The 20743-nt window shown below is 49.5% G+C and overlaps 2 protein-coding genes across 3 annotated transcripts; one reads left to right on the forward strand and one right to left on the reverse strand.

Moving 5' to 3' along the window:
- Positions 1-416: 416 nt before the first annotated feature.
- PEX11A (peroxisomal biogenesis factor 11 alpha) lies at positions 417-6528 on the reverse strand. Of its 2 annotated transcripts, none has more exons than XM_018913911.3 (3): positions 6389-6528; positions 4955-5070; positions 417-3460 (listed from the first exon to the last, which is right to left on the reverse strand). In XM_018913911.3, the coding sequence occupies exons 1-3, from the start codon at positions 6526-6528 to the stop codon at positions 2895-2897; spliced, it is 822 nt and encodes a 273-aa protein (XP_018769456.3). In that variant the 3' UTR covers positions 417-2894. The 2 variants fall into 2 exon arrangements, with proteins under 2 accessions (XP_018769456.3, XP_009088247.1); XM_009089999.4 differs by lacking the exon at positions 6389-6528 and adding an exon at positions 5567-5686.
- Positions 6483-17073, forward strand: WDR93 (WD repeat domain 93). Its single transcript, XM_050978536.1, has 15 exons — positions 6483-6746; positions 7428-7623; positions 8237-8301; positions 8532-8614; positions 9454-9577; positions 11066-11153; positions 11710-11887; positions 12089-12156; positions 12645-12731; positions 13050-13181; positions 13666-13891; positions 14526-14586; positions 15250-15406; positions 15531-15732; positions 16846-17073. Exons 1-15 carry the CDS (start codon positions 6483-6485, stop codon positions 16955-16957), a joined length of 2043 nt encoding a protein of 680 aa, XP_050834493.1. The 3' UTR covers positions 16958-17073.
- The last annotated feature ends 3670 nt before the right edge of the window (positions 17074-20743 follow it).

The raw sequence follows: 20743 nt of genomic DNA on the forward strand, positions 1-20743 counted from the left end.
CCTTTTTTCCCTGACCATCCAAATGAAAAGCTGTTTATAAGATACTGAAATGCAGGTGCCCGTGTCCCTTTCACCCAGCTGTGTCTACACTGGCCACAAGGCTCCAGCCCTCACTGCTGCTACTCAAAGGCAGCTGATGGCAATGCCCAAAACACCTCCTTGTTTCAGGGCACTCTGAGGATGCAGTTTCATCTGATACTCACGTATTTCCCAATGTTTTTGCAGCTGAAGCTGATTCTAAATTAGCTGGATGAGTCCAGCTGCCAATTGGGTACTGCAAAAGGAAAGCTCTAGAACCCACTCACAGGCAATGTCTCTTTAAAAGTGTCACCCTTCATAAAATTCAGAGATAGGAGGAATTCACCCTCCTTCAGCATCTCTTTACACCACCTTCCAAGTGATACACAGACACAGGGTCACACTCATCACAGTTTATTGCTTATGTTCAAACATCCTGTTCTTACTCCAACTGCGGTATTAGAAACAGATACAAAAAAAGGCACTAAAAGGATTTTCTCCATATGATCACAATCCTATAGCTTCAGTCACATTATGTTAAGGTACCTTAAATCACCAGCCTCCAGCTGGTGAGCCGAAGGCAAATATTAGTGCTTAACATCCAGTAAACAGAGGTACTCCTGTGTGTTCCAGCCTACATCATGGAGAATGGGACAGGCAGGGCTGGGACAGGCTGAAAACTCACCCCCATTTCCCTCAGTAAGGCTGTACAAGCTAATCCACACCAGGCCCTACAGGAGGAACATCAAAGCCTGGCTCAGGGCTTTGCACAGTGTTTGCCTGCAGGGCACAGGGAGGGAGATTGGGCTCTATCAGTGGTTTTCCCTGAAAAGTGTAAGAGAGAGAAAGCAGCTGGCAAACCAGTGGAAGCATTTTGTGAAGTATTTTGCATCTGAGAGCTCCCCTGAGTGGGACTGGAAACACATTTTTAGCAATAAGATGGAATGCTGTAGAAAAAAGCTGGTCAAACCTCCGCTGTCAGATGATCAAGACTTCTCTTCCTTTCTTCCAGGGGTAATGATCAACTCTGACTAAGGTAGGGATGGCTTCCACATTGCCAGGAGATGAAAAACAAATGAACAACAAAAAAAAATCCATTGTTATAAAGCAGAGGAAGCCTAGAATATAGCCTATAATATATATCCCACACACAATGCTCCATTTTGGCCTGAACTGCCGGTATGCTTCTACTTCTAGTGCTACTCATTTCCATATTGAAAAGAAGAGCTCCTGAAGGCCACACCTGGTCTTCAAACACAATTATCATGCCCAGCAACCTTCTTCTTTTCAAACACTTCATTGGCAGGCTATCACTTCATATTCAAACTGGAAGTAATTCCAAGCCCAACCACAACTTCAGGTAAACTGGAGCACTGCCTCACCTGCTTACTTAATTCCACATCCTTTGCCTTTTAATAAAGGAGACTCACACCTTTTAATTTTCTGGTTTTAGATAGCATCAAAAATAATAAGAGAGAACCTTGGTCCAGGTTAGTCTGTTCACATCTCCTTGACAGATTAAACATGGACTTAGACCAGGAAGCAGCAGAACACACAGGCCTAACTCTGATGAAGAAAAATGTTACATTTATCTCCTGTATAATGTGCAATTTGTCTCAGATGGTGTCAAACTGGTACTTTGCAAAGGCAGGAGCAGCAAAAACTGCATGCCATGCCACAGAGCTGGACACAGCATTTCTCCTTTAACCCAGTTACACTGCCAGCCATCACTGCCAGTGAGGTCAGTGATAAACAATAACACAGTTGCAGGGCAACAAAACGAGGCATTTTCAAATGGTTGAACCCATTCAGACAGAGAAGGAACACACAAGCAATCATGTGGTCATGAGCAGGGAGGAAAGTCTAAACCATGAATGCCCAAATCCAGTAAAAAGCCTTCTTCCACATGGGATTCTGATGTTATCATGACAAACTCCATTCTCTCCCCTCCTGGAGCTTACACAACTAGAAACATGTCCTTGCAGTTTTTGTGACTCAACGAGCTCTGAGCCAGGCTTCTCTCCTTAACTGCATGTTCCAAACTCCTTATTACACTGGAAATTTTCATGTAAATTTAAAGAGAAAAACAAGCTCCTTATCACAATATCATTAAAGAAAAATAATTGTGCTTGCAATTACAAGGGTTTGGGAGTTAATATGTTGTCCTGCACCAAAGCCTTCAGCTGTGGCCTGCTGGAGCAGTCAGAGTCACTGGCCAGCAGTCCCTGGCTCACAGTATCAAAGGAAACAAAGAAAGTGCAGATTTCTTGGGACAGGAGTTGGCACACACTAGACTGCAGCTCCAGCACCACCAGTGCACACACCACAGAGACCATTTCCAGGTAGCACCACAGTGTGCTCAGTGCCTGCAGAACACAGCATCCATCAACCCAAACCCATCACAACACTCATCCCTGATTTCAGGATGCTCTAACTGCAGCTCCTAACCTGCCTTAGCCCACTCTAGACAATCTGACTGCAGGGACCTTGGATTAATGAATTGAAACTCTCCAGTGTAAACATGATTAGTGTAGTCATGAATCATGTACCTATTACAGTTGCCTATGCAGTTATTTCACAACCCTGTATTAAAATAAAGGAATATTTTCTTATCTAGCAGCCAAGTTCCAAGTCCTCTTTCTGTTTGTGAGATATTACTTGGCCTTTTCCTCTCTCCACCCCATCAGTGAGCATGTCATGGCACTCAACTCATCTGCAAAGGCACAGGGAAGGAAAAGTGGCAGAATTCACTTCTTCAGAGGACAAAATTAATCTTGAGATTATTTTAAGACATGTCCATTTGAAAGTGCTATATGAAGATAAAAATCTGTCAGAGGATCAAAGCTGCAGCCTCATACCATGCAGCTCCTTTTATGTCACTGTTTCAGCTTCAGATGTGGGCTTGCTAATGTGAGGATCCCCACCAGGGAGGAGAGGATGCCACAGAAACCAATCACTCCTGGGTTGGTCTTGTAGATTCCCAGTGTATCCAAAGGGCCTGAGAGATCACAGAGGTTCTTCACCAAGTCCAGCAGCAAAGGAGGATTCCTTTTCAGTATCTGAAAGAGCTGGCAGAGAAAACTCTGCAAACCATCGCTCTTCACACCGTTTAGCTCCTCGCCGTGTTTCTGCCAGATGCAATTCTCCTTTGTCTTTTCCTCCAGCTCAGCTTGTTCCAGTCTCCAGGAGATCTCATACCAGTCCCTGGCCAGGTTCATCAGCAGGGAGCAGTAGTAGCACTTGGTAGCCCAGGTGTGCCACTTGGGTTTGTCGACGTGCGGCTGGAGCCCGACGCTGCGGAGCCACAGCACGGCGTCGCACACGAAGTACAGGGCCCGGCTCAGGTGGGAGGCCGTGAGGCACAGGCGAGGAACCACCTCTGGCAGCTCTGCAGCTCTCCTGGCTGCCACCAAGGCGTGCACCATATTGCCCAGCCTGAACACTGCAAGAAAGCCCACACAGGTTAGCACGGCCCGGCCTCGCGCGGAGCTCGGCCTCCACGGTCCACGTGTACTTTTGGAGGGCTTTGGGCGTTTGTGTGCTTGAGCACTAGCTAGAATCAGTGAGGAAAGGGGTGTAAACATCTCAGTTCTGTGTAAACATCACCAGCCCAGCACATACACACGCGTTTGGTCAACAGCCTCTCTTGCCGCTCCGTTCTTGCACCTGGGGGTCCTCTGGACCAATATCACCCTCAGCTCTGCAGGAGTCAGTGCCAGCAAATAAAGAACACAAACAGAGCCTCTAATTTCAGCTGTACATTTTACCTCATTTTGTGGACACAAGATGTTACAGCATTAATCCTATTGCAGCCATGAGATACGGGTTGCCTCTGTGCCTGTGAAAGCCGGTGATTCACATGCTGAGCACAGGGACCAAAGTCCCTCCTCAGCCATGAATCTGCCAGAGGCACATGTAGCTCCCTGCAGACCATAGGGAACACTGTATTCCATTTCAAACTACAGCATGGCAAACCTGATTCCACCTACTGCACCGTTTGGGTTTTGGCCCCTGAATGTTAATACAATATTATTCAAAACACTTTTTGCACCCTGCTGCCTTGTCACAGTGACAGATCAAGCACCCAAGCCTGGTGGCACTACAAGAGCCCTGAATTTAGGCCTGGTGTCTATTAGGGATTTATTTAGCAAAAGTATGAGAATTATGGCTATGCTGATAGACCAACTGGCCTCCCCACTGGAAATTACCGTAACTCTGAAGCTAATGGAATAATAAACAAATCCATGGCATTATGATAGACTAGAATATTTGCCTGATGTGTTGCAGTTGTCCCAGGATTGAGCAATTGACAAGTGGGTGCAAGATCAAGCTGAAAACAAGTGATACACACATAGTAACAGTGTAATCATCGTGGATGCAACCGTGACACAGAAGGGAGTGATGCAAATGGTCAGGGTGTAAGCATGGAAGGGTATGTCGTTTAGCAGGGTAGAAATGCTAAAGAGATTAATTTGTAAAGTAGGATATAAAAGCCATACTGAAGGATGGTCCTTCAGAGGTGATTTTGTGGGATGATGATCTTTCAGCACTGGGCTGTCTCAACCCATCAGCTGGAAGGACTAATGAGCATACAGTGAGCCAGCCTTGCCTCATAACCCTGGTCTGTCCTTGAACAGAGGTGACAGCTTGGCCTCTACAGCAACAGCTGACTGTTAACTTATTCCTCTCATCCTTCCAGCAGTAATTCCAATTGTCTAACTGAAGAGGAGGCTGAGGAAGTAAAAAAAAGTCTATTTAGCCCTACCTAACCTAGCAAGCCATGGCAGGGATAAGGTCTATTGGCAGTTTTGTAAATGTACTAAAAGAGGTTTTGTGGCTCAAGGTAGGTTAACTACAGGAAACACAGGGCCAGGAGCTGTTTTACTGGAAGGAGCAAGTGAAGAAGTTGTTATCCCTCTAGACACCAGGTACTTACTTTTCCGGCCAGAGCTCATGCTAGATTCCAACTGCTTGAGTTTCATTACCAGCTTCTTTTTATCGGCTTTATTCTCTATTAAATAGCTAAGCAACATGCATGTGAACTGAGTGGCTCTGGAAGGGAAAAAACGAGGAGAGGGGGACACAGGTGAGACACGGACTATCACAGGATGGCAGCAGCAGGACAGGTTTATTCCACAGTCTCAGAACTGTCAGGGAAGGAGACCTCGCAGTACAACCCCACTGTCAAGGTAGGATCCCCTGGAGCCGGTGACACGGAACGTGTCCGGGTGGGTTTGGGATGTCCCCAAGGCAGGGAGACTCCAGCACCTCCCTGAGCAGCTGCTCAGCGCTCCGCCACCCGCAACGTACAGAAGTTCCTCCTCACGCTGAGGAGGAGGAAAATAAAAACTTGTGTTTTAGTTGACGGCCACTGCTCCTCGTCCTGTCGCTGGGCACGGCGGAGGAGGCTCCGGCACCATCCTCGGGCAGGGCGGGAGGTGCCCGGGCCTGCGGCGGGGCCGGGCGGAACGGGCACGGCCGCGGGGCCGCTGACGGGCCCTGCCTCTGTGCCGGGGCTCCCGGGGAGGACGCCTGCCCCCACACTCACCGGAAGAGCTGGTCGCGGCCCTGGCAGCGGTTGGTGAAGTCCACGAAGCCCTCCATGGCTCGGCGGCACGGCGGGAACAGCGCGGGAGCCGCGGCCGCTCCGCCCCGCCGCGACCGGGCCCCGCCCCGCCGCGGAACGCTCCGCTGCGCGCCGCGTCCCCGGCCGGGCTGCGGCACCGAGGGGCCGTTACCACGGCAACCGTCAACAACGGAGCAGCGGCGGTGTCACCCCTAAAGGCTTCCCCCGCCCCGGAGCCGCCGGCTGACCTGCGGCGGATCCTCCCGGGAAACAGAAGGAGCCCGGCACTGCCCCTCGGCCCCCGGCACCGCACCCGGCCCCCGGCACGGCCCCTCGGCCCCCGGCCCCGCTCCGAGGTCAGGCCGCTGTGAGGGGTGACGGCAGCGGGGTGCGCCCGTGTGCGCATGGCCCCGCCGCGGAGCTGGAGCTCGAAAGCACCCGGTGTCTTGGAAATGAAGTGTATAAAACTCCCAGTGAGAGCACCTTCTCTCAAAGTTAATAGTTGGGATTTTACCCAGGCCGAATAAGTCCTGGGTAATTAACGAAGAACAAGATAATATTTTTGGATATCTTTGAATGCTTTGCCTTAATTCTTACACAGGCTTGTGACAAAGGTTTTGGGCTCTCTTTACCTGTGGGCAGCCTGCAAATCCCTGTGTGGCTGAGATCCCCAGAGCAGGACAAAACCCTCGGGAAACAGAGGCGATACAAGGAGAATTGAGCTGTGCAGAGCAGGCTTGTTCTGGCTATCAGTACTGAAAGGAAACCCCCTTAGACATCATTAATCAAATTTTCCCCCATTACCTCATGAAAGAAAGTATTGAAGGACACTTTGTTCTTTTGCATCCAGGGTGGTTCCTGCATCCGTGGTGAGTTTTGCATCTGCAAAGGGAGAACCATGGCAGTGAATAGCCGGAAGCATCCCCTGGAGATTCCCCCACCATTTGGAAAGGACTGGCCAAAGGAAGAGGAGGAAAATTTCTTCCTGCTGGATCCTGATCGAGAGCGTGATGCGCTGCCAGAGCCCTTCAGGATGATCCACAAACTGGTGATGCAGGTGTTTGAGAATGCTGTGGAAATCATTGAAAAAAGGGAGATGCTCCGAGAAGCACAAAACCGAAAGGTCCAGCCCATAAAATGCTTTCCTACAGCTGAATTCCAGGTACAGAGCCAGCATTAACCAGCACAGCAGATCCTGTCATTCTTCTGCTCATGACCTTCCCCAGAATGCACCACCATCTCACTGGCTCAGTTTAAAAGCCTGCGGCTTCTCAGCTTGTCTGACAGGTTCTGCTTCCCACCCAATCATCACACCTCTCTAGGTATTAAACACTAAATTCACCTTCTGCTTCCCAGGCTGGCTCCACCCTTGTTTGCTGGGGAGAAGGTGATTAGTCCGTGGCACACAAGTGGGCGAGCTCAGCTCTGTGAGCTCTGCTGAATACTCCAATGGGAGCAGGATAACAGTGCTGCCTTCCCCATGAGTATGTGGGGGTGTCCAGGAGGACACTCTGGTGTTCTGTGATTGCCTGGGGGAGTTCAGCGTCACATCACAGCTCTGCACTGGAATGGGAGGGCTGAATGCTCCTGAGTTCTTGGCCTTTAAAGCCCCTTCTGTCTGTGGGAAGGGGAAAGATGGGAGAAAACTTTCTCATTCCTAACACAGACCAATCTCTGTGACAGAGATGAGAGACCCTCCCTTGCTCTTGTGGGGAAAGAATGTGTCAAAAGGTTTCCCTTGCAGAATAAATCAGCATTTTCTGGTGAAAAGGCCAGGAATGTGTCCTCAGCATGGCTGATGAGAATGCAGTTGGATACACTCATCTTTTCCCTTTTTTGGTAGGTAACTGAAAGAGCCAATTGCCTTGCAGTGTCTGGAAAGTACGTCTTTGTGGGTCTGTCCGTGGGTCTGGCTGCCTTCAGCAGGTGTGACTTCCAGGATGTCTGTGCTTGGGATGCAGCCAAGACAGAGATCTGTGCCATCCGTGCCTCGGCCCTGGGGAACGAGTGCCACGTCCTGCTTGCTGTGGATGAAATGGGTCAGTGTGCCGGGGGTGTCCTGCCCTAGCTGGGGATGAGCTGTGCTCCTGAGCTGAGCTGGCAGGGCTACAGAGCACTGCTGGATCAGGAGCAGCAGTAGGGTGGCTGAGAGGTTTCCTAGAAAGCGCTGCAGAGAGGGCGTTGGACAGCTATCAGATTGCAGGGTGGCAGAGTAGCCCTAGGGCCTTGTGATTAGCAGGGCTGTGGCTTTGGTGGCCTTTGGGGCACAGCAGAGGCAGGTGCAGAGCTGTGTGTAAAGTTTAGGAGCATCTTGGGCTGGGCAGAAAGAACTCTTGCTCGGTATGACCTGTGAGCTGCCCCTGCACCTGCACGAGTGTGTTGGTGAATCTGAAAGCTGCCAGTTCTGGTGGAGACGCTTTTCAGACTGGCTTATCCATCTCTGTGCACAACCAAAGGTTTACTGGTGCTTGCATAAGGAACCCAGCAAAAGTTTAGTGCTGGAAACAGTGGGATACTGTTCCTTGGGCCCAGGAAGTAATGTAATCCTGCTCACTCTCCTGCACATGTTGTAACAGCCATCTCCCAGGAGCATGGCTAACATTCATTCACTTTTCTCTCCCTCCTCCTGCTGCTTCTTTATTTCTATTTCAGGGCTTGCCTGGCTCTTCTGCTTTCACAAGGAAAGCTTCCTGCTCATTAAAACCCTGAATGAAGTGGTAAGTGCTGAGCTAATTCCATGAACAGGCTGGGAAGCAATCAATCATGAGGAGTGCCAGTTGCCCTCAGAAATTTATTCATAGGCTGTAGTGCTCCAAGACTGCTGCCCAATATTTACTTTTGTTCTTCCAACAGTCTGGCTGGCCTTCAGCCTGTTGAGAACTGTGTGAGGCCGTGGAGCTCTCTGGATCAGTGATGTGGCTTTGATCAGCCTGTTTTTCCCTGGCAGGAGGACGTCAGCCAGCGAAGCCCGTGTGTGGAGGTGGTGCTGTCCCGAGGAGGTGATTATGCAGGAATCCTGCTGCAAGGCAAGTGCAGGAGCATGCTGTGTTTGGAGACTCTTGCATTCCAACAGAGGGACAGCAGCAATGTTTTTAGAGTGCTGCAAGTGGTCTGGGTAGCCAGGGATCCTGTTTTAATCCTCTCAGTTCCTCCTCCAGCTTAAAGAGCAGCCACTCCTTGTCCCTTCCAAAACGCTCGCTGTGCACCAGGGCTGACCCCAAAGTGAGCTGTCTGGAGCTGGTCAGTGCAGTCCCCAGCCCCCAGGAGGCTCAGTGAAAGCAGGTTTCCCTCTCTCCAGAAGTACCACACTCAGTTCTTCCTCTGCTTTGCTATGGCTTGCTTTTACACTGGAAAGATGTAGACCTGAAGAATTTTCTCTGCAGATATAGGCCAGAGAGCATTGAGAGCCTCTAAAAACACTACAAGAAGCTCCTTGTTACCATGTTCTTCTGTTTCATGGCAGCTGAATCCGTGGCAGGCAGGTTTTCTGGACCTATGTTTGGTGGGATCTGCCTGCACACATGCTGAGAATGAGACATGTAGCAGAGAACTAATGTGACACCATGCCTCACTTTCTACTTTCTACTGTATTACTCAGAGGCTACAAGTCAGGTTCTTGACTGAGTAGCTTAATGGAATTTCTTTGATGGGTGTGGGACCTTGAGGATTGAGCTGGAGGCTGTCAGTCTCAATCAAGCATGTCAAGCCTTAAGTGAGAGGGAGATGAGTTGCATGGAGTTCACAGAGATTTTATATTTCAGAAAATACACAAATCTTTTCATAAGGATAAAAGATAACAGAGGCTGCTTGCCTGAAAGACCTTTCCTCCTCATTTCTAGTTGCTTAACATGGTTTCCCAATGCAGACAGCACAAAAGCTTGGCTGGAGATCTACCAATTGCCTAAGGATTCCTGGCTGACAGAGATGGAAGAGAACGCAGGAGATGCAGAAGAGCTGGCTTGCAGTGAGAGGAGGTTGAGCTGCTCATCTGTGGTACAAAACACTTTCATCTCCCTCTGGGCTGTTTTTTCTTAGAGCTTTTTGCCCACAGGTCTTCCCCCAGGCCTTGCTGCTGCAGACAGTGACAGCAAGACACAGCCTGAACCCTGTGTTGGCCCAAGGGGGTGGTGTGTGTGTGTGTCTGCAGCTGCTGCAGCTGCCCATCCCACATTTCATAAGGCCTTTATGCTACTGGGACATGTTTACTCTCCCAAGACAGGCTTTCCAAAGAGATTCCCCTGGTCCCAGGGTTTGTGTTCCTGCTGCCCCTCCCTGAAACTGGCAGCTCATTTCTCAGCAGTATTGCTCCATCTGAGGGGGCCCTGTGCAAGGGCATTCCCACAGGGCTTCTCCCTTGTGTTACTGGGGGAAGGAGAAGAGGGAATCAGGCAGGATGCCTCTTGTTTGGGAGTCTGGCCCTGAAGCAGGGTTTGTGTTTTAGATTCCATACAAGAAAAGCCTGGTGGGGTCACAGCCTCACCCACCTGAGCAGGGCAGAGTCTCTGCCTGCGTGCACTAACCACAGTCAGCTCTGTTCTTTGGCAGAAAACTGAGGAGCTGCATGGAGACAGCTCTGCAGAGGTGGTCACTGGCCTCAGGGACTGTCCTGAGCTGCCATGGGGAATTTTACATGCTGAGTCAGTGCTTGGCCCTCCCCTTTATCACTTTCACTCTGCAGGATTTCACCTCTCAGCACACCTCCTTCCCAGCACCTTGAGCTAACCCTCTGTCATAGCAGCCAACTCCTTCCTCTTCCTTCAGCAAAGACTTCCTGGACATTTAAGAGGGAACTGCTCTCAGCCTTGTCCTCAGGGCAAACCCCCTGCTTAACTTAGTGAAGCCAAAAACAAACACTCAAGCACTCTCTCTTTGCTGATTCTGTGCAAACTATCCAAGTTCCTTCTCAGACTGGCTGATTATTAGCCAGACCTTTTCTGCTTAGCCCAATGTGAATGAATGTGGGGTGATGGTGGTGGGCACACACTGGTGTTGTCCCCCTGTTACAATTTTCTGTTCCCAGGCTGTATATACATGTGAGGAGGAGCCCCAGCCCTCCTGCAGTCTTGGGCTCTGTGAAGTAAAATCTGGTTCTTGCTTTCAGGAGACACCCTTCAACCTTTAGTCCTGCTTATATATTTTTTTTTTTCATTTTTGTTTTTTTTCCATTTATTTTCTGAGCATTGCTGTGACTCACACAGGCCTGTGCTGCAACAGGAATAATTGAGAGATGGCACAAAGACAGGAGTCTGGGCAGGACATCCTTGCAATGTGGTTGAGAAAGTAGTGATGCCCTGAAGCCTCTGTGTTTTGGCCTGAAGAATGAGCCCAAACCCAGTATCTCTCAGGCAATGCCAGCCATCCTTTGCATGCACAAAGAAGTTTTCCCTAAATTCTTTAGGAAGCACTTGATTCCCATGAACAGGTGAATACTCATCAGTGTAGCACACACCCCAGTTTCAGGTGGGCACTTTTCTGTTGCAGGAGGTTCCTGTGCCTGCAATCCAAGATGATGTAAAGCTGGATCCCCCAGAGCTGCTGTTGACAGTGAGGCCACCCAAACCCATCACAGGTCAGGACTGTCTGTATGTGCAGCCTGGTTCAGGGGGCATGGCAGCATGGCCCCTGTAAATACAGAACAGGTCAGAAAGTCTCAGTAACACGACCCCTGGTCCTTTCCTGACCTGTCTGTCCAGTTACATGTAACCCTGTAGTGGGGGTTGCTTCCTCCCAGACCCTCTCACACGTCACCCTTGCCAGCACAAAGTGCTTTGGAGTGTCTCAGAGTGGGTGTCATGGCAGAGGGAGGAGGCTGCTTCCGAGATCTAGCAGCACTCCTAGTTCATCACTCTGAGTCCTGGAATTACAGAGGAATGCCAAGGATGAGGAAGGGGCAGGCTTTATGTTGGAAAATGCCACAGAGGGGCAAGATGAGTGGGCTCCTCAGAAGTCTTGCCTTAATCCCTGCATTCAAATCCTGAAAATGAACTTGTGGTATGAAAAGTCCCACACAAGATTAAGTGTTTTCTGCTTCAAGACCATGCCATCCCCAAATGCCTCCATGGTGTTTGCTTCATGGTTTGTGCTTCTCCAGGGCTGTGCCTTTTCCCTTTTTGTTCCCAACCCAGGCACTAGTTTTAAAGGCCCTTTGGATGCCTTGAAGGAAGTGGATGATGGCAGCATGCTTGGCTTGGGGTACAACCACCTAATCAAGGATTCCCAGTGGGAGCTGCAGGAAGCAATCTTCTGTAGCACTTACCAGGAGTATCTGGAGGCTGAGGGTGTGATCAAGGAGGAGATCCCCAGGTGAGTGGCAGCACCAGCCAGGATTCAGCCCATGAGTCATCCACACAGGGCACTGGGCTGTGTAGATGGAAGCCTCTGTCTTAGCTTTGCTTCCTTCATGCCAAGGCTTCAGGGCAGGGGGCTGGAGCCATTCCAGGTCTTGTCATAGTGCTGTCTCTTTATCAAAGCCTTTCTTTTACATATATTTCTTCCTTTTTTCAGATATGCTACATTTCATTTCCTCCTTCCTAGCCGGATCCTGATGGGACCAGAAATGGAAGTAGAGCCAGGTAATCCAAATGGACAAAAAAGCTGTTAATCTGTGGAGCACAGTCACTGCATGACATTGAGCTTCAGTGAGAGCTCAGTGGGTCTGGCTTGCATCCACTCTAAGTTCCATCTCCAAGGATGTAAATCTGGGTAAAACTGTCAGCCATAAGACTTATAAGTCAATTACTGGCATGGAGTAAAAAAACCTTATCTTCATATTTTAAACAAATTCCACAACCTCCCCCCTGAAAAAAACCCAAATCAAAACAACCCCCAAGAAATGAGAAAAGATGCATATAGTCAAGATTAAAAAAAAACCCCAAAAACAAACCAAACAAAAACCAACAAAGGGAGAGGTTGTTCTGGTTTAGCTTCTGTGTGAGCAGAATTTCTATCACGAGTAGCATGAAAGCTCTAATGAGAGCTTTCTAATGGTGTTTTTGTGTCCTGGATTGTTCCTTTCTTTGTCCCCAGTCTTCTCACCTTGCCATCCCCTTCTCTGTACCAGATATTCCAGTTGGCATTGGTGTGCACTGGGATGGAAACCACAATTTCTGCTTGTACTTACTCACCCCTTCACTCAGGGACAAAGCAGGTAAAGTTTTGCTTTCTCTAGCAGAGCCCTTTGTGGGGAGTGGGAATGTTCTCTGGCCAGGGGCTCTCACTCTGCCAGGTCTTCATGATTCAGGAAAATGAGGAATTGGCAGGAAAGCTGACTCATATCTCATGGGTTAGGCTGGCATTTGGACTGTGGGGCTCTGTGTGGCACAGTCTGGCAGTGTTTTTAGTGAAGCCACTCTGGCAGGAGGCAGCAGGGTGGTGCATGTTTGATGGGGAAAATGGATGCTAGTACTATGTGAGAGAATGTCCTGCACCTTCTTACAGTTGTCTCTCTTCATGCCATTCTGTTTAGGTTCTGAACTGAAACCTGATGTTGTGTGGCCATGTGCAGCTCCAATTGCATGCTCAGCTGTCAGTTCCTGCTCCAGGTACCTGGCACTGGCAGGTGAAGATGCAACAATAACTATTTGGGATAAGCACCTAGGTGAGCTTGCCCTTTGGGATTGTGTATTAGGATCACTGTGGATAAATTGCACCTTTGCCTAGGAGTTTGAAGCTCAGACTTAGTGTGAATAAAGGGCTGGTGGTGAGTTTACAAGGAAACCTGAAAACAGTTTGAATTCAGTCATCTACTGGATGCTTGGCCAGCAGGACTGCCCTGGCCCCAGCAGAACCATCCCCATGCAGGGCAATGCAGGGGCTGGAACTGCTGCAGCAAGGACTGATCACTGTGCCCTGAGACAGTGACAGTCACTGCTTTGCCACTGCACTCTAAGGTCACTCTTGAGACTGTTGTGGCACCACAGTTCAGGCTGCCATCAGTGCTAGTGTCATCCTGCCATGATGCAGGGACTCTCCTGGCACAAGAATCTTCTGCCATCTGCTTGTTCTCCCTCTGAGTGGGCCACATTCCAAAATGAGCTTTGCTTGGGTAAATGACCAGTTCCTTTTTTTTTCTCCTTCCTCAGGATACCCACTGTCTGTGACTGCCATTCTAGAGGAACGTTTCATCCGTAGCATCCACTTTCTGTATGGTTCTGCCAGTGATGAGACATGTGGTACAGATGCTGTCTGTCGTGGTGCAGATCCTGTCTGTCCCATCATACAGCTTCTAGTGCTCTGCACAGACAGCTCTTTCTATCTGGTGAGAGCACCCAAGGCTGGGAAGTCCAGCATCACACTCCTGGCAGACAGGTGAGGTAGACTCCAGCCAAGGAAGCCATGGCTATAGTGATCCAGTCTAACAGGGAGCCCCAGATTTCTGTGGAGTAGAGAACGTCCTGCTGTTTTTAGCCAGCTGGCTCTGCCATGCTGCTGTCAGCAGCAAGTGTGGATTGGCCAGTGCTAGAATTCAATGCTTTGCCAGAATTAGGGGTGTGTCTGGGTTCTTCTGTGCACCAGAACACAAATACTTCTAGCACAGCTCCAGGGCTGATACTGAACTATTTGTGTCTCTGCTGGATACCCAGGGAAATTTTTTCTTCCCATCCTCTGCCCTTAACAGAATACCATTCCCCTAGAAGTCAGAGTAAACATTTATTGCCACCTTTCTATCATTTTTGTGTTCACTTATGCCCCTGCTCTGAAGACTCTGGGTTCATGCCTCCATGGCAGGCAGGGATTTGTATTTCCCATGTAGTTCCTAGGCAGGTTTGCACAGGGATGGGCCTCAGGGGCTCCTGCCCAGGAGTAGACAGGCTTTGTCTCTATAAGGAAGGGGCCTGGCTGGGACTATTTGCCAGCCAGGGTGCCACAAAGCCACTGTCATTATCACATCCTCTCAGTACGTGCCAGGAACATGCAGCATAAACCTGTGTCTCTCTTACAGGCCTGAAAATCCAAATCTCACTGTCAGTGCAGTGATGCCTGTCCTGGCCTTCCCCAGTGCAGTGAGTATTACTGCCAGCTCTCTTCACTCTGGGTGGGAACTGACATCCAGCTGTGCTGGGATCTTGTTTCCAGCAAGGACAGTGACTGGGTGCTCAGAAGATAATGAGCAGGACAATCAGATCCTCACATCCTTTCCTCCACATATTTTTGGTGTGAAGACTTTCTGCACCAGTTACAGGTCTGTGTGTAGCTGTTAGTGCTCAAAGGATTTCTCTTCCATGATCTTACTCAGTATCCCCTTGCACTTGTGTCCTCTAACTGGCCTCTGAGGTGCACATGGACAGGTGAAGGTGGGAGGGTTCAGCCATGAAGCCTCAGGCATCAGGGTCAAATATGAGAGGGCATCCTGGGGAGGAAGGTACAAACACAAATCCAGCCAGACCTTACAAATGGCCTCAGAAAGTTTGCAGGTGTGGGGAGGAAAGGACTAATAGCCTCTCACTATAGCAACCATGCAGAAGGCTGGCTCTACCTCATTTCTAATGTGCCCTCTTGCCCTTTTCCAATCCAAACCTCCAGCTGTTTCAGTCCAAGTTCCCTGCAAGGGCTGTTCTTCGTCTCTGTCATTTTTGGGGGTGTGAAGTCCTGGATGTCATCTCAAGTCCTTGACTGAAAATGGCTTTCACTTGTTTTACCACTGCTTGTCAATGTTGCTACTTCAGGTCCTGATCTTCTACTGGGATGGCACAGTGTCCCTGATGAACACTGACACATCACAGACTGTGTACTGCTTCTGCACCCCACCTTCTCATGCTGTAGCACCTGCCTGGCAGCCAGTGTTCACAGTGGATAGTGTCACCTGCTGCTTGCTGCTCCGAGGTGGGTGACACCTTGGGGTGGTCATTCCCAACATCACTGGGTACATTCAGCTCTGCACTGCTCCTTGATTGTTCTTGCTGGGTGCCTCCTGATGCAGTAGTTCACTGTTCTTGTCTCTGTCTAGGAGATGAGCACCAGCATGTAGATGAATTTTTTCAGAACAAAGCCACTCAGAGCACCATCTTCCTTTTTGACTTCAACTCCTACCCACTGAAGGAGGCTTTCCCAAAGAAACCAGATTTGCATCTCAAACCCTTTCAGGAACTGCAGTGGATTGAGAGATGTAACATTTTTTTACGTGATAGGTTTCACTTTCTGCCTGAGAGGTAAGTGCACCTTACCTGCATTATTGTCAGCTGTGGTGCTGCTGAGTTCATGCAAGGTCTCACCCTGGAGCTTCTGGGTTGTTCTGTGTGCTGTGAGAGATTTGTGTCTGAGAAGGGTTGGTGTTCAGGCAGCTGGATTCCTCACAGCCACCCAGAGCCCTTCCTCCTCTCCCTTCTGTCCTGGTTAGAACAGCTTCAGCTGTAAGTCAGGATGCAAGTTCTGATGTGTTTTTGGGCAACACAGTTTGTGCAGGCTTGCCAGGGAGTATGCTCCTCACGTGTTTGCATCCTCCTTTAGACCCCACAGCCAGGCAGAGCTGGGATCTCTTTGTGCCTCTCTCGGCCCCTCATTCCCGGGTCCATGCGATGTTTGAGTGGTTTGTGTTGGGGCAGTCGGTCGGAGCAGGTCCCCGGCAGCCTCGGGGCTGGAGCATCGTGCCGCTGCTGTCATTAGATGGCACTGTGACATCTCTTTTTGGGCTCCTCTGCCTGGAATTCTCTTGGGAACCTGGAGCTAGATCTGTGACAGTATTTTGTAGCTTCTTTGCACTATGCTTTAATTTTCCAATTCGAAACAAAACACAAGGTGAGTGCTGGTGCGACCTTATGGCACATATTTATTAGCTGGTAGCCTTCCCTAATTCCCTGTCTCCAGGGTGAATCCTGTGGAGTTGTCTGGCTAGTTAAGTGCAGTAAAGTTCCATCCTATGCTACCAGCCAGAAGTTCTGTCCCTCCTTCTCAAAATGCTGGAGAGGAGACTCTTGTCTGCTCTCTCTTTTGTGCTCTTATACCACAAAACTGGGGGGTCACCATCTCCAAGGATCTCTTGCTCCCTGGGAACTGGGAGCTGAAGCCAGAGCAGTGCAAATACAACTGCAGTGGAACCTGTGCCTACAGAGATCTGGAGACAACAGAAATTCAGAGGTCCTTGCTGTCAGGAGCAGTGAACTTGAGTATTGATTGGCATGAGGGAATCACTGAGATTTTTGGACACAGGAAGTAGAACTGCTTAATTGGTAGTGAGCCCCGGTGGCCCCTGGGGATGTTGTCTGAGCACTGGGGGAATGTCAGGGACTGTTTTTGTTTTAACCACCCTTTCCCCACCATTTCAGGGAGCAGGTACTGCTGGAAATGGAGAAGCAGGAATACTGGGATTGTCTGCAGGCACGGGCAGCTGCCATGGACAGTGAGAGAGAGAAAGTGAAGGGAAAGAAGAAGCAGTAGCCAGCCTTGCATCCTGAGGGCCAGGGTCATGATCCAGCACTGACATTTTGATAGACACTCTATTGCAATCATCTCTCTCCCAGAGACCTGGAGCATCAGAGCAATCTGGTATGTTACAATAATAGGGTGCACCTTAATAAAGCCTTTCCTCCATTGAAAGTCTCTTGCTCTTCATAGGATTGACATTTTGTCAGCCTCTGATTTTCTGTCCTTGTGTTACTGGAGCTCACCAGTGGATCTCATTTTCTGTTCCTACCCAGATGGGCAACCATCAGCATCCTTGTGCTTAACCAGAAGCCTTGTCCTTTCAAAGGAGGCAGCAAATTGGCTGTGGAGGTGTCTTCCCTCAAAGCATAGCAGTGCTAAGCAGCAGTGACACTGCAGGGTGTGACAGGCCTGACATAGGACGTTCTGCAGTTGTTTCTCTTGACTTCTAAGCAGGAAGGTTTGGGATAAGACTGCTTAGGAATTGCAGCCTGGAAGGCCCATGAAAAAGCTTCAGTCTTTTTACAACTGATCATGTTTCTGGCATGACTGCCTAACCCACAAAGAATCTGACAAATCTCCCAGGAACAGCTCCAGTCTGTGTGCACAGGGGACTTGTTTTTCCCCCTGGTGCCTCCTCTAGTGCCTCCCACAAAGGTTCAGGAGAGCACCAATGCAGGGTGCCAGGGATTCAGCACAGTCTGTGCTGTGTAGACACTCCCATGCCAAGGTCCTATTTCAGTTTTTCATAGCAACTTGTCTTGTTTTGGGCTGAGTTTTGATGAGAGGTTTCAGCTCATCCTCTGGAAATGAAGTCAGCCAGTCTGTTGGGGAGATAGGAAAAGGGAGAAGCATTCCATTTGTTTCAGAGTCTCAGATGCCTGCCTTTGCTCTGGAAAAGGACAAGTTATTTGAATTAAACCTTCCTATTTGCTACCTTTGTGAAGGCTCTGAGGCCTGTAGTAAAAGCTTTTGTGCTGTCATTTTCCATCTGCCACAGATTACAGCTTCACAGCTCATCTGATTTTTAGGGATATTGGGACTGGGCTGTGTGAGCTCTTGCCATCTGCCTCAGTGCAAAGCTGGGTGGGTAAGCCCACACCACCCTCAGTGTTTAAACCCTGCAGCCTGGGTCAGCACTGAAGTGAGCAAGGAGCACTCCTTGATCCTTCCTTCTGTTCTTGCTGTGGTGGCCACAGAGCTTAATTATCTCATTTCTATGGTACTTTCAGAAACAACAGACCTTCTGCCATAGCCAGGCATTGGGGATTACTCAGGGCAGGAATTCCTATTCCTACATTGCTTCCCATGCTGCAGAAAGCCAGCACAACAAATACGTGGCCCCTTGAGCAGCACTGGGTCTAGTTCTTGCTATTTGTGCAAATATAAAGGGCCTGGGGATCTGTGCCATTAATCCTACCCCATCTGCTTTTCATCCAGAAGAGGAGCAGGGCTTGCCTGGCATCAGAAGAGGCAGGACAGGATCTGCTGGACAGTTAGATGTACTGTGCATCCACCAGTTTGTGTGCATTCCTCTCAAGACGTACTTGTTTGTTTGCAGTTAGAATTTGCTCTAAGATTCTAATCATGGCCAAGATAACGAGGAGCTGGCAGGCTCCACAGAGAAAGGAAAACAACAAGCAGCTGCAGGAGGCTGATGAAGAGCCTTTGTTTTAACTCATGATTTCAGCAGGGGACCATTTGTTTTCTGCCTCTTCGAGGGATACGGAAAAATTGGCATGCTCAGTGTGTTGACATGTGTGTTAGTGATGGAGCTCTGTGCTGAGCTCCACAGAATATTCTGGAGGCAAGCACAGGCACCTGATTGCTCCTTCAAACACAATGCCTCTGACAGCCATGCTTCACTCCTGGTCACTCTGAGAGCCCTAGGCAGCTGCAGGTCTGTTCCAATTTCAGCTGTTCTGCTGCTGGAAACTATAGAAAGGCCTTGAGTAGTATCATATGTGTGTATCTCACCATCAAAAGATGAAATTGTGAATTCTGGATAGGCCAGCTCCTAGCTCAGTGCCAAGTTCAGAGAACTCAGAGGTGCTCACGGTATAATAGGAGCAATTTGGCTCTGTATTTTAAAAAAGTAAAAGACAGTTAAAAGATCAGTTGGTGGCTAGAGAAGGCTGTAAGGGAGGAGGAGGAGCTCAGATCCACAGAGAGGCGCTCGAGCAGCATCATTCCAGCCGAGACAGGTCCCTGCCCAGCCGGGTGGAGATGGTTTCTCTGCGCGAGAAGGGAGACGGGGCTGACGTTTAATCTCGCTAAATCATCTGCTGCTCTCTGCAAGAAGCCAAATGTCATCTTACTTCTTTGCATACTGGCTAGTGCTGTGAAGGCAGGGGAAATCAGAGGTTGATCTGATCTGATTCCCCTGCTCCTGGGGCCAGCAAAAGTTTGGGCTGTTTGGGTAAGACAGGTCTGTGTCTGTTGGAAGGAGTGTGGTCCTCGGAAGAGCTGAAGTGCTGTGTGCTCTGGGATCTGCACTCCTTGTTGCCTGTGCTGCCAATTTTAAGGCAACAATCCACATATCCTGTAGTGTCTCAGCACATAGACCTGAAGCCATTCTGAGGAGGAAGAAGCAAAGACCTCTGTGTCCTACCTGGGAGAAATAAAGTCCCTGCAAGACACTATGGGACATGCAGTGGTACCTGGGGCAGGACAGTCCCAGCAATTGTTTGGTTTGCTCTGGAAGTATCAAAGGAAGGTCAAGCTGCCCCCCCTGGTCTATTAATTTGTGTCTAGATATAGGTAAACTCTGTACTGCATCCCATTGCTAATTTCTGAAATAGCTCTCATTGTCCAAACTAGTGTTGCCTCATTACCTCTAATGCCAGTTCCCTGTACCAGGGTGCAGTTTTTCATCATCCTCTGAGCCCAGGCTATTGCTGTTGGATTGTGCTGTTCAGCCAAGCCATGCAGATCCACTCATTTAATCTTCACTAATGCATTGTGCCAGGCATCTCAGTCTGGTTTAATTCTGGGCTTCTGCAAACCCTTCCAGTTTGTCCCTGTGGTGTACAGTGCCTCCTGTGCTGATCTGTCTAGGACCTTGTGCATATCACATGTGGTCTCACATGGGGAGCCAGGTTCTGCTGGCCTTGATACCACATTTTGCAAGAGCAGGACAATTGGCTGGGGTGAGAAACGAGCCACGTTTTTGAGGCCAAGATACAGGATGAGGTTGGCTGAGCTTAGCTGAGGGTGCTGGAGAGATAAGAGATTTGCACGGTGACGAGGGTGATGCTGTGTTTTGGCTCTTGGCCCGTGGATTTACAGGCACTCCATGCAGCTCAGGGCAGACAGTGCTTGTGCTCTGAGGAACTCACAGCCTCCACAAGCCAAGTGCTGGGCCTGGGGTGTGGAGAGCAGACTGGTTGTGCTGTAGGGGGGACTTGTCCTGGCAGGAGCCGGGTGTTCACGTGGCACACCTCTGTGCAGGGCCACGTGCTGGCTCAGCCCCAGGAAAGTCCATGGTTTAAGAGAAGGGGAAGGAGAATGACTCATGTCACTGCAGGGCTGCAGATGAGACAGGAGGGAAATGTACAGTGTCTGAGTAGTGAATTGTCTGTGCTGCCAAGTTTGAAACACTTCCACTGCCTCAAGCTCGTCAGACTAAACAGCTCGTTTTGTTAGAAGCTTCAGGTCACCCTTCTTGGGCAAACAGCAGCTCTTCTGCACGTGAAGGGCTGGGTTGTCAGAGGGAAAGGGAATAAATTGGTGTTGTTGAGAGGGTGTTCATAGAAAAAGCAGATGTGTAAGGGGAAAACAAGTCCTGCACTGAGCAATGAG

Source organism: Serinus canaria, chromosome 10, assembly GCF_022539315.1.
Source record: "Serinus canaria isolate serCan28SL12 chromosome 10, serCan2020, whole genome shotgun sequence".
NCBI lineage: Eukaryota > Metazoa > Chordata > Aves > Passeriformes > Fringillidae > Serinus > Serinus canaria.

Excerpts from the sequence above, each read along its gene's own strand:
- WDR93 (XM_050978536.1), top strand. The coding sequence starts at position 6,483 with ATGGCAGTGAATAGCCGGAAGCATCCCCTGGAGATTCCCCCACCATTT. Across the intron at positions 7,624-8,236 it reads GCTTGCTGTGGATGAAATGG|GGCTTGCCTGGCTCTTCTGC; the intron begins GTCAGTGTGCCG and ends TTTCTATTTCAG. Across the intron at positions 14,587-15,249 it reads TCCTGGCCTTCCCCAGTGCA|GTCCTGATCTTCTACTGGGA; the intron begins GTGAGTATTACT and ends TTGCTACTTCAG.
- PEX11A (XM_018913911.3), bottom strand. The coding sequence starts at position 6,528 with ATGGTGGGGGAATCTCCAGGGGATGCTTCCGGCTATTCACTGCCATGG. Across the intron at positions 5,071-6,388 it reads TCAATACTTTCTTTCATGAG|AGCCACTCAGTTCACATGCA; the intron begins GTAATGGGGGAA and ends TTTCCCTTCCAG. Across the intron at positions 3,461-4,954 it reads CATGAGCTCTGGCCGGAAAA|TGTTCAGGCTGGGCAATATG; the intron begins GTAAGTACCTGG and ends GCTTTCTTGCAG.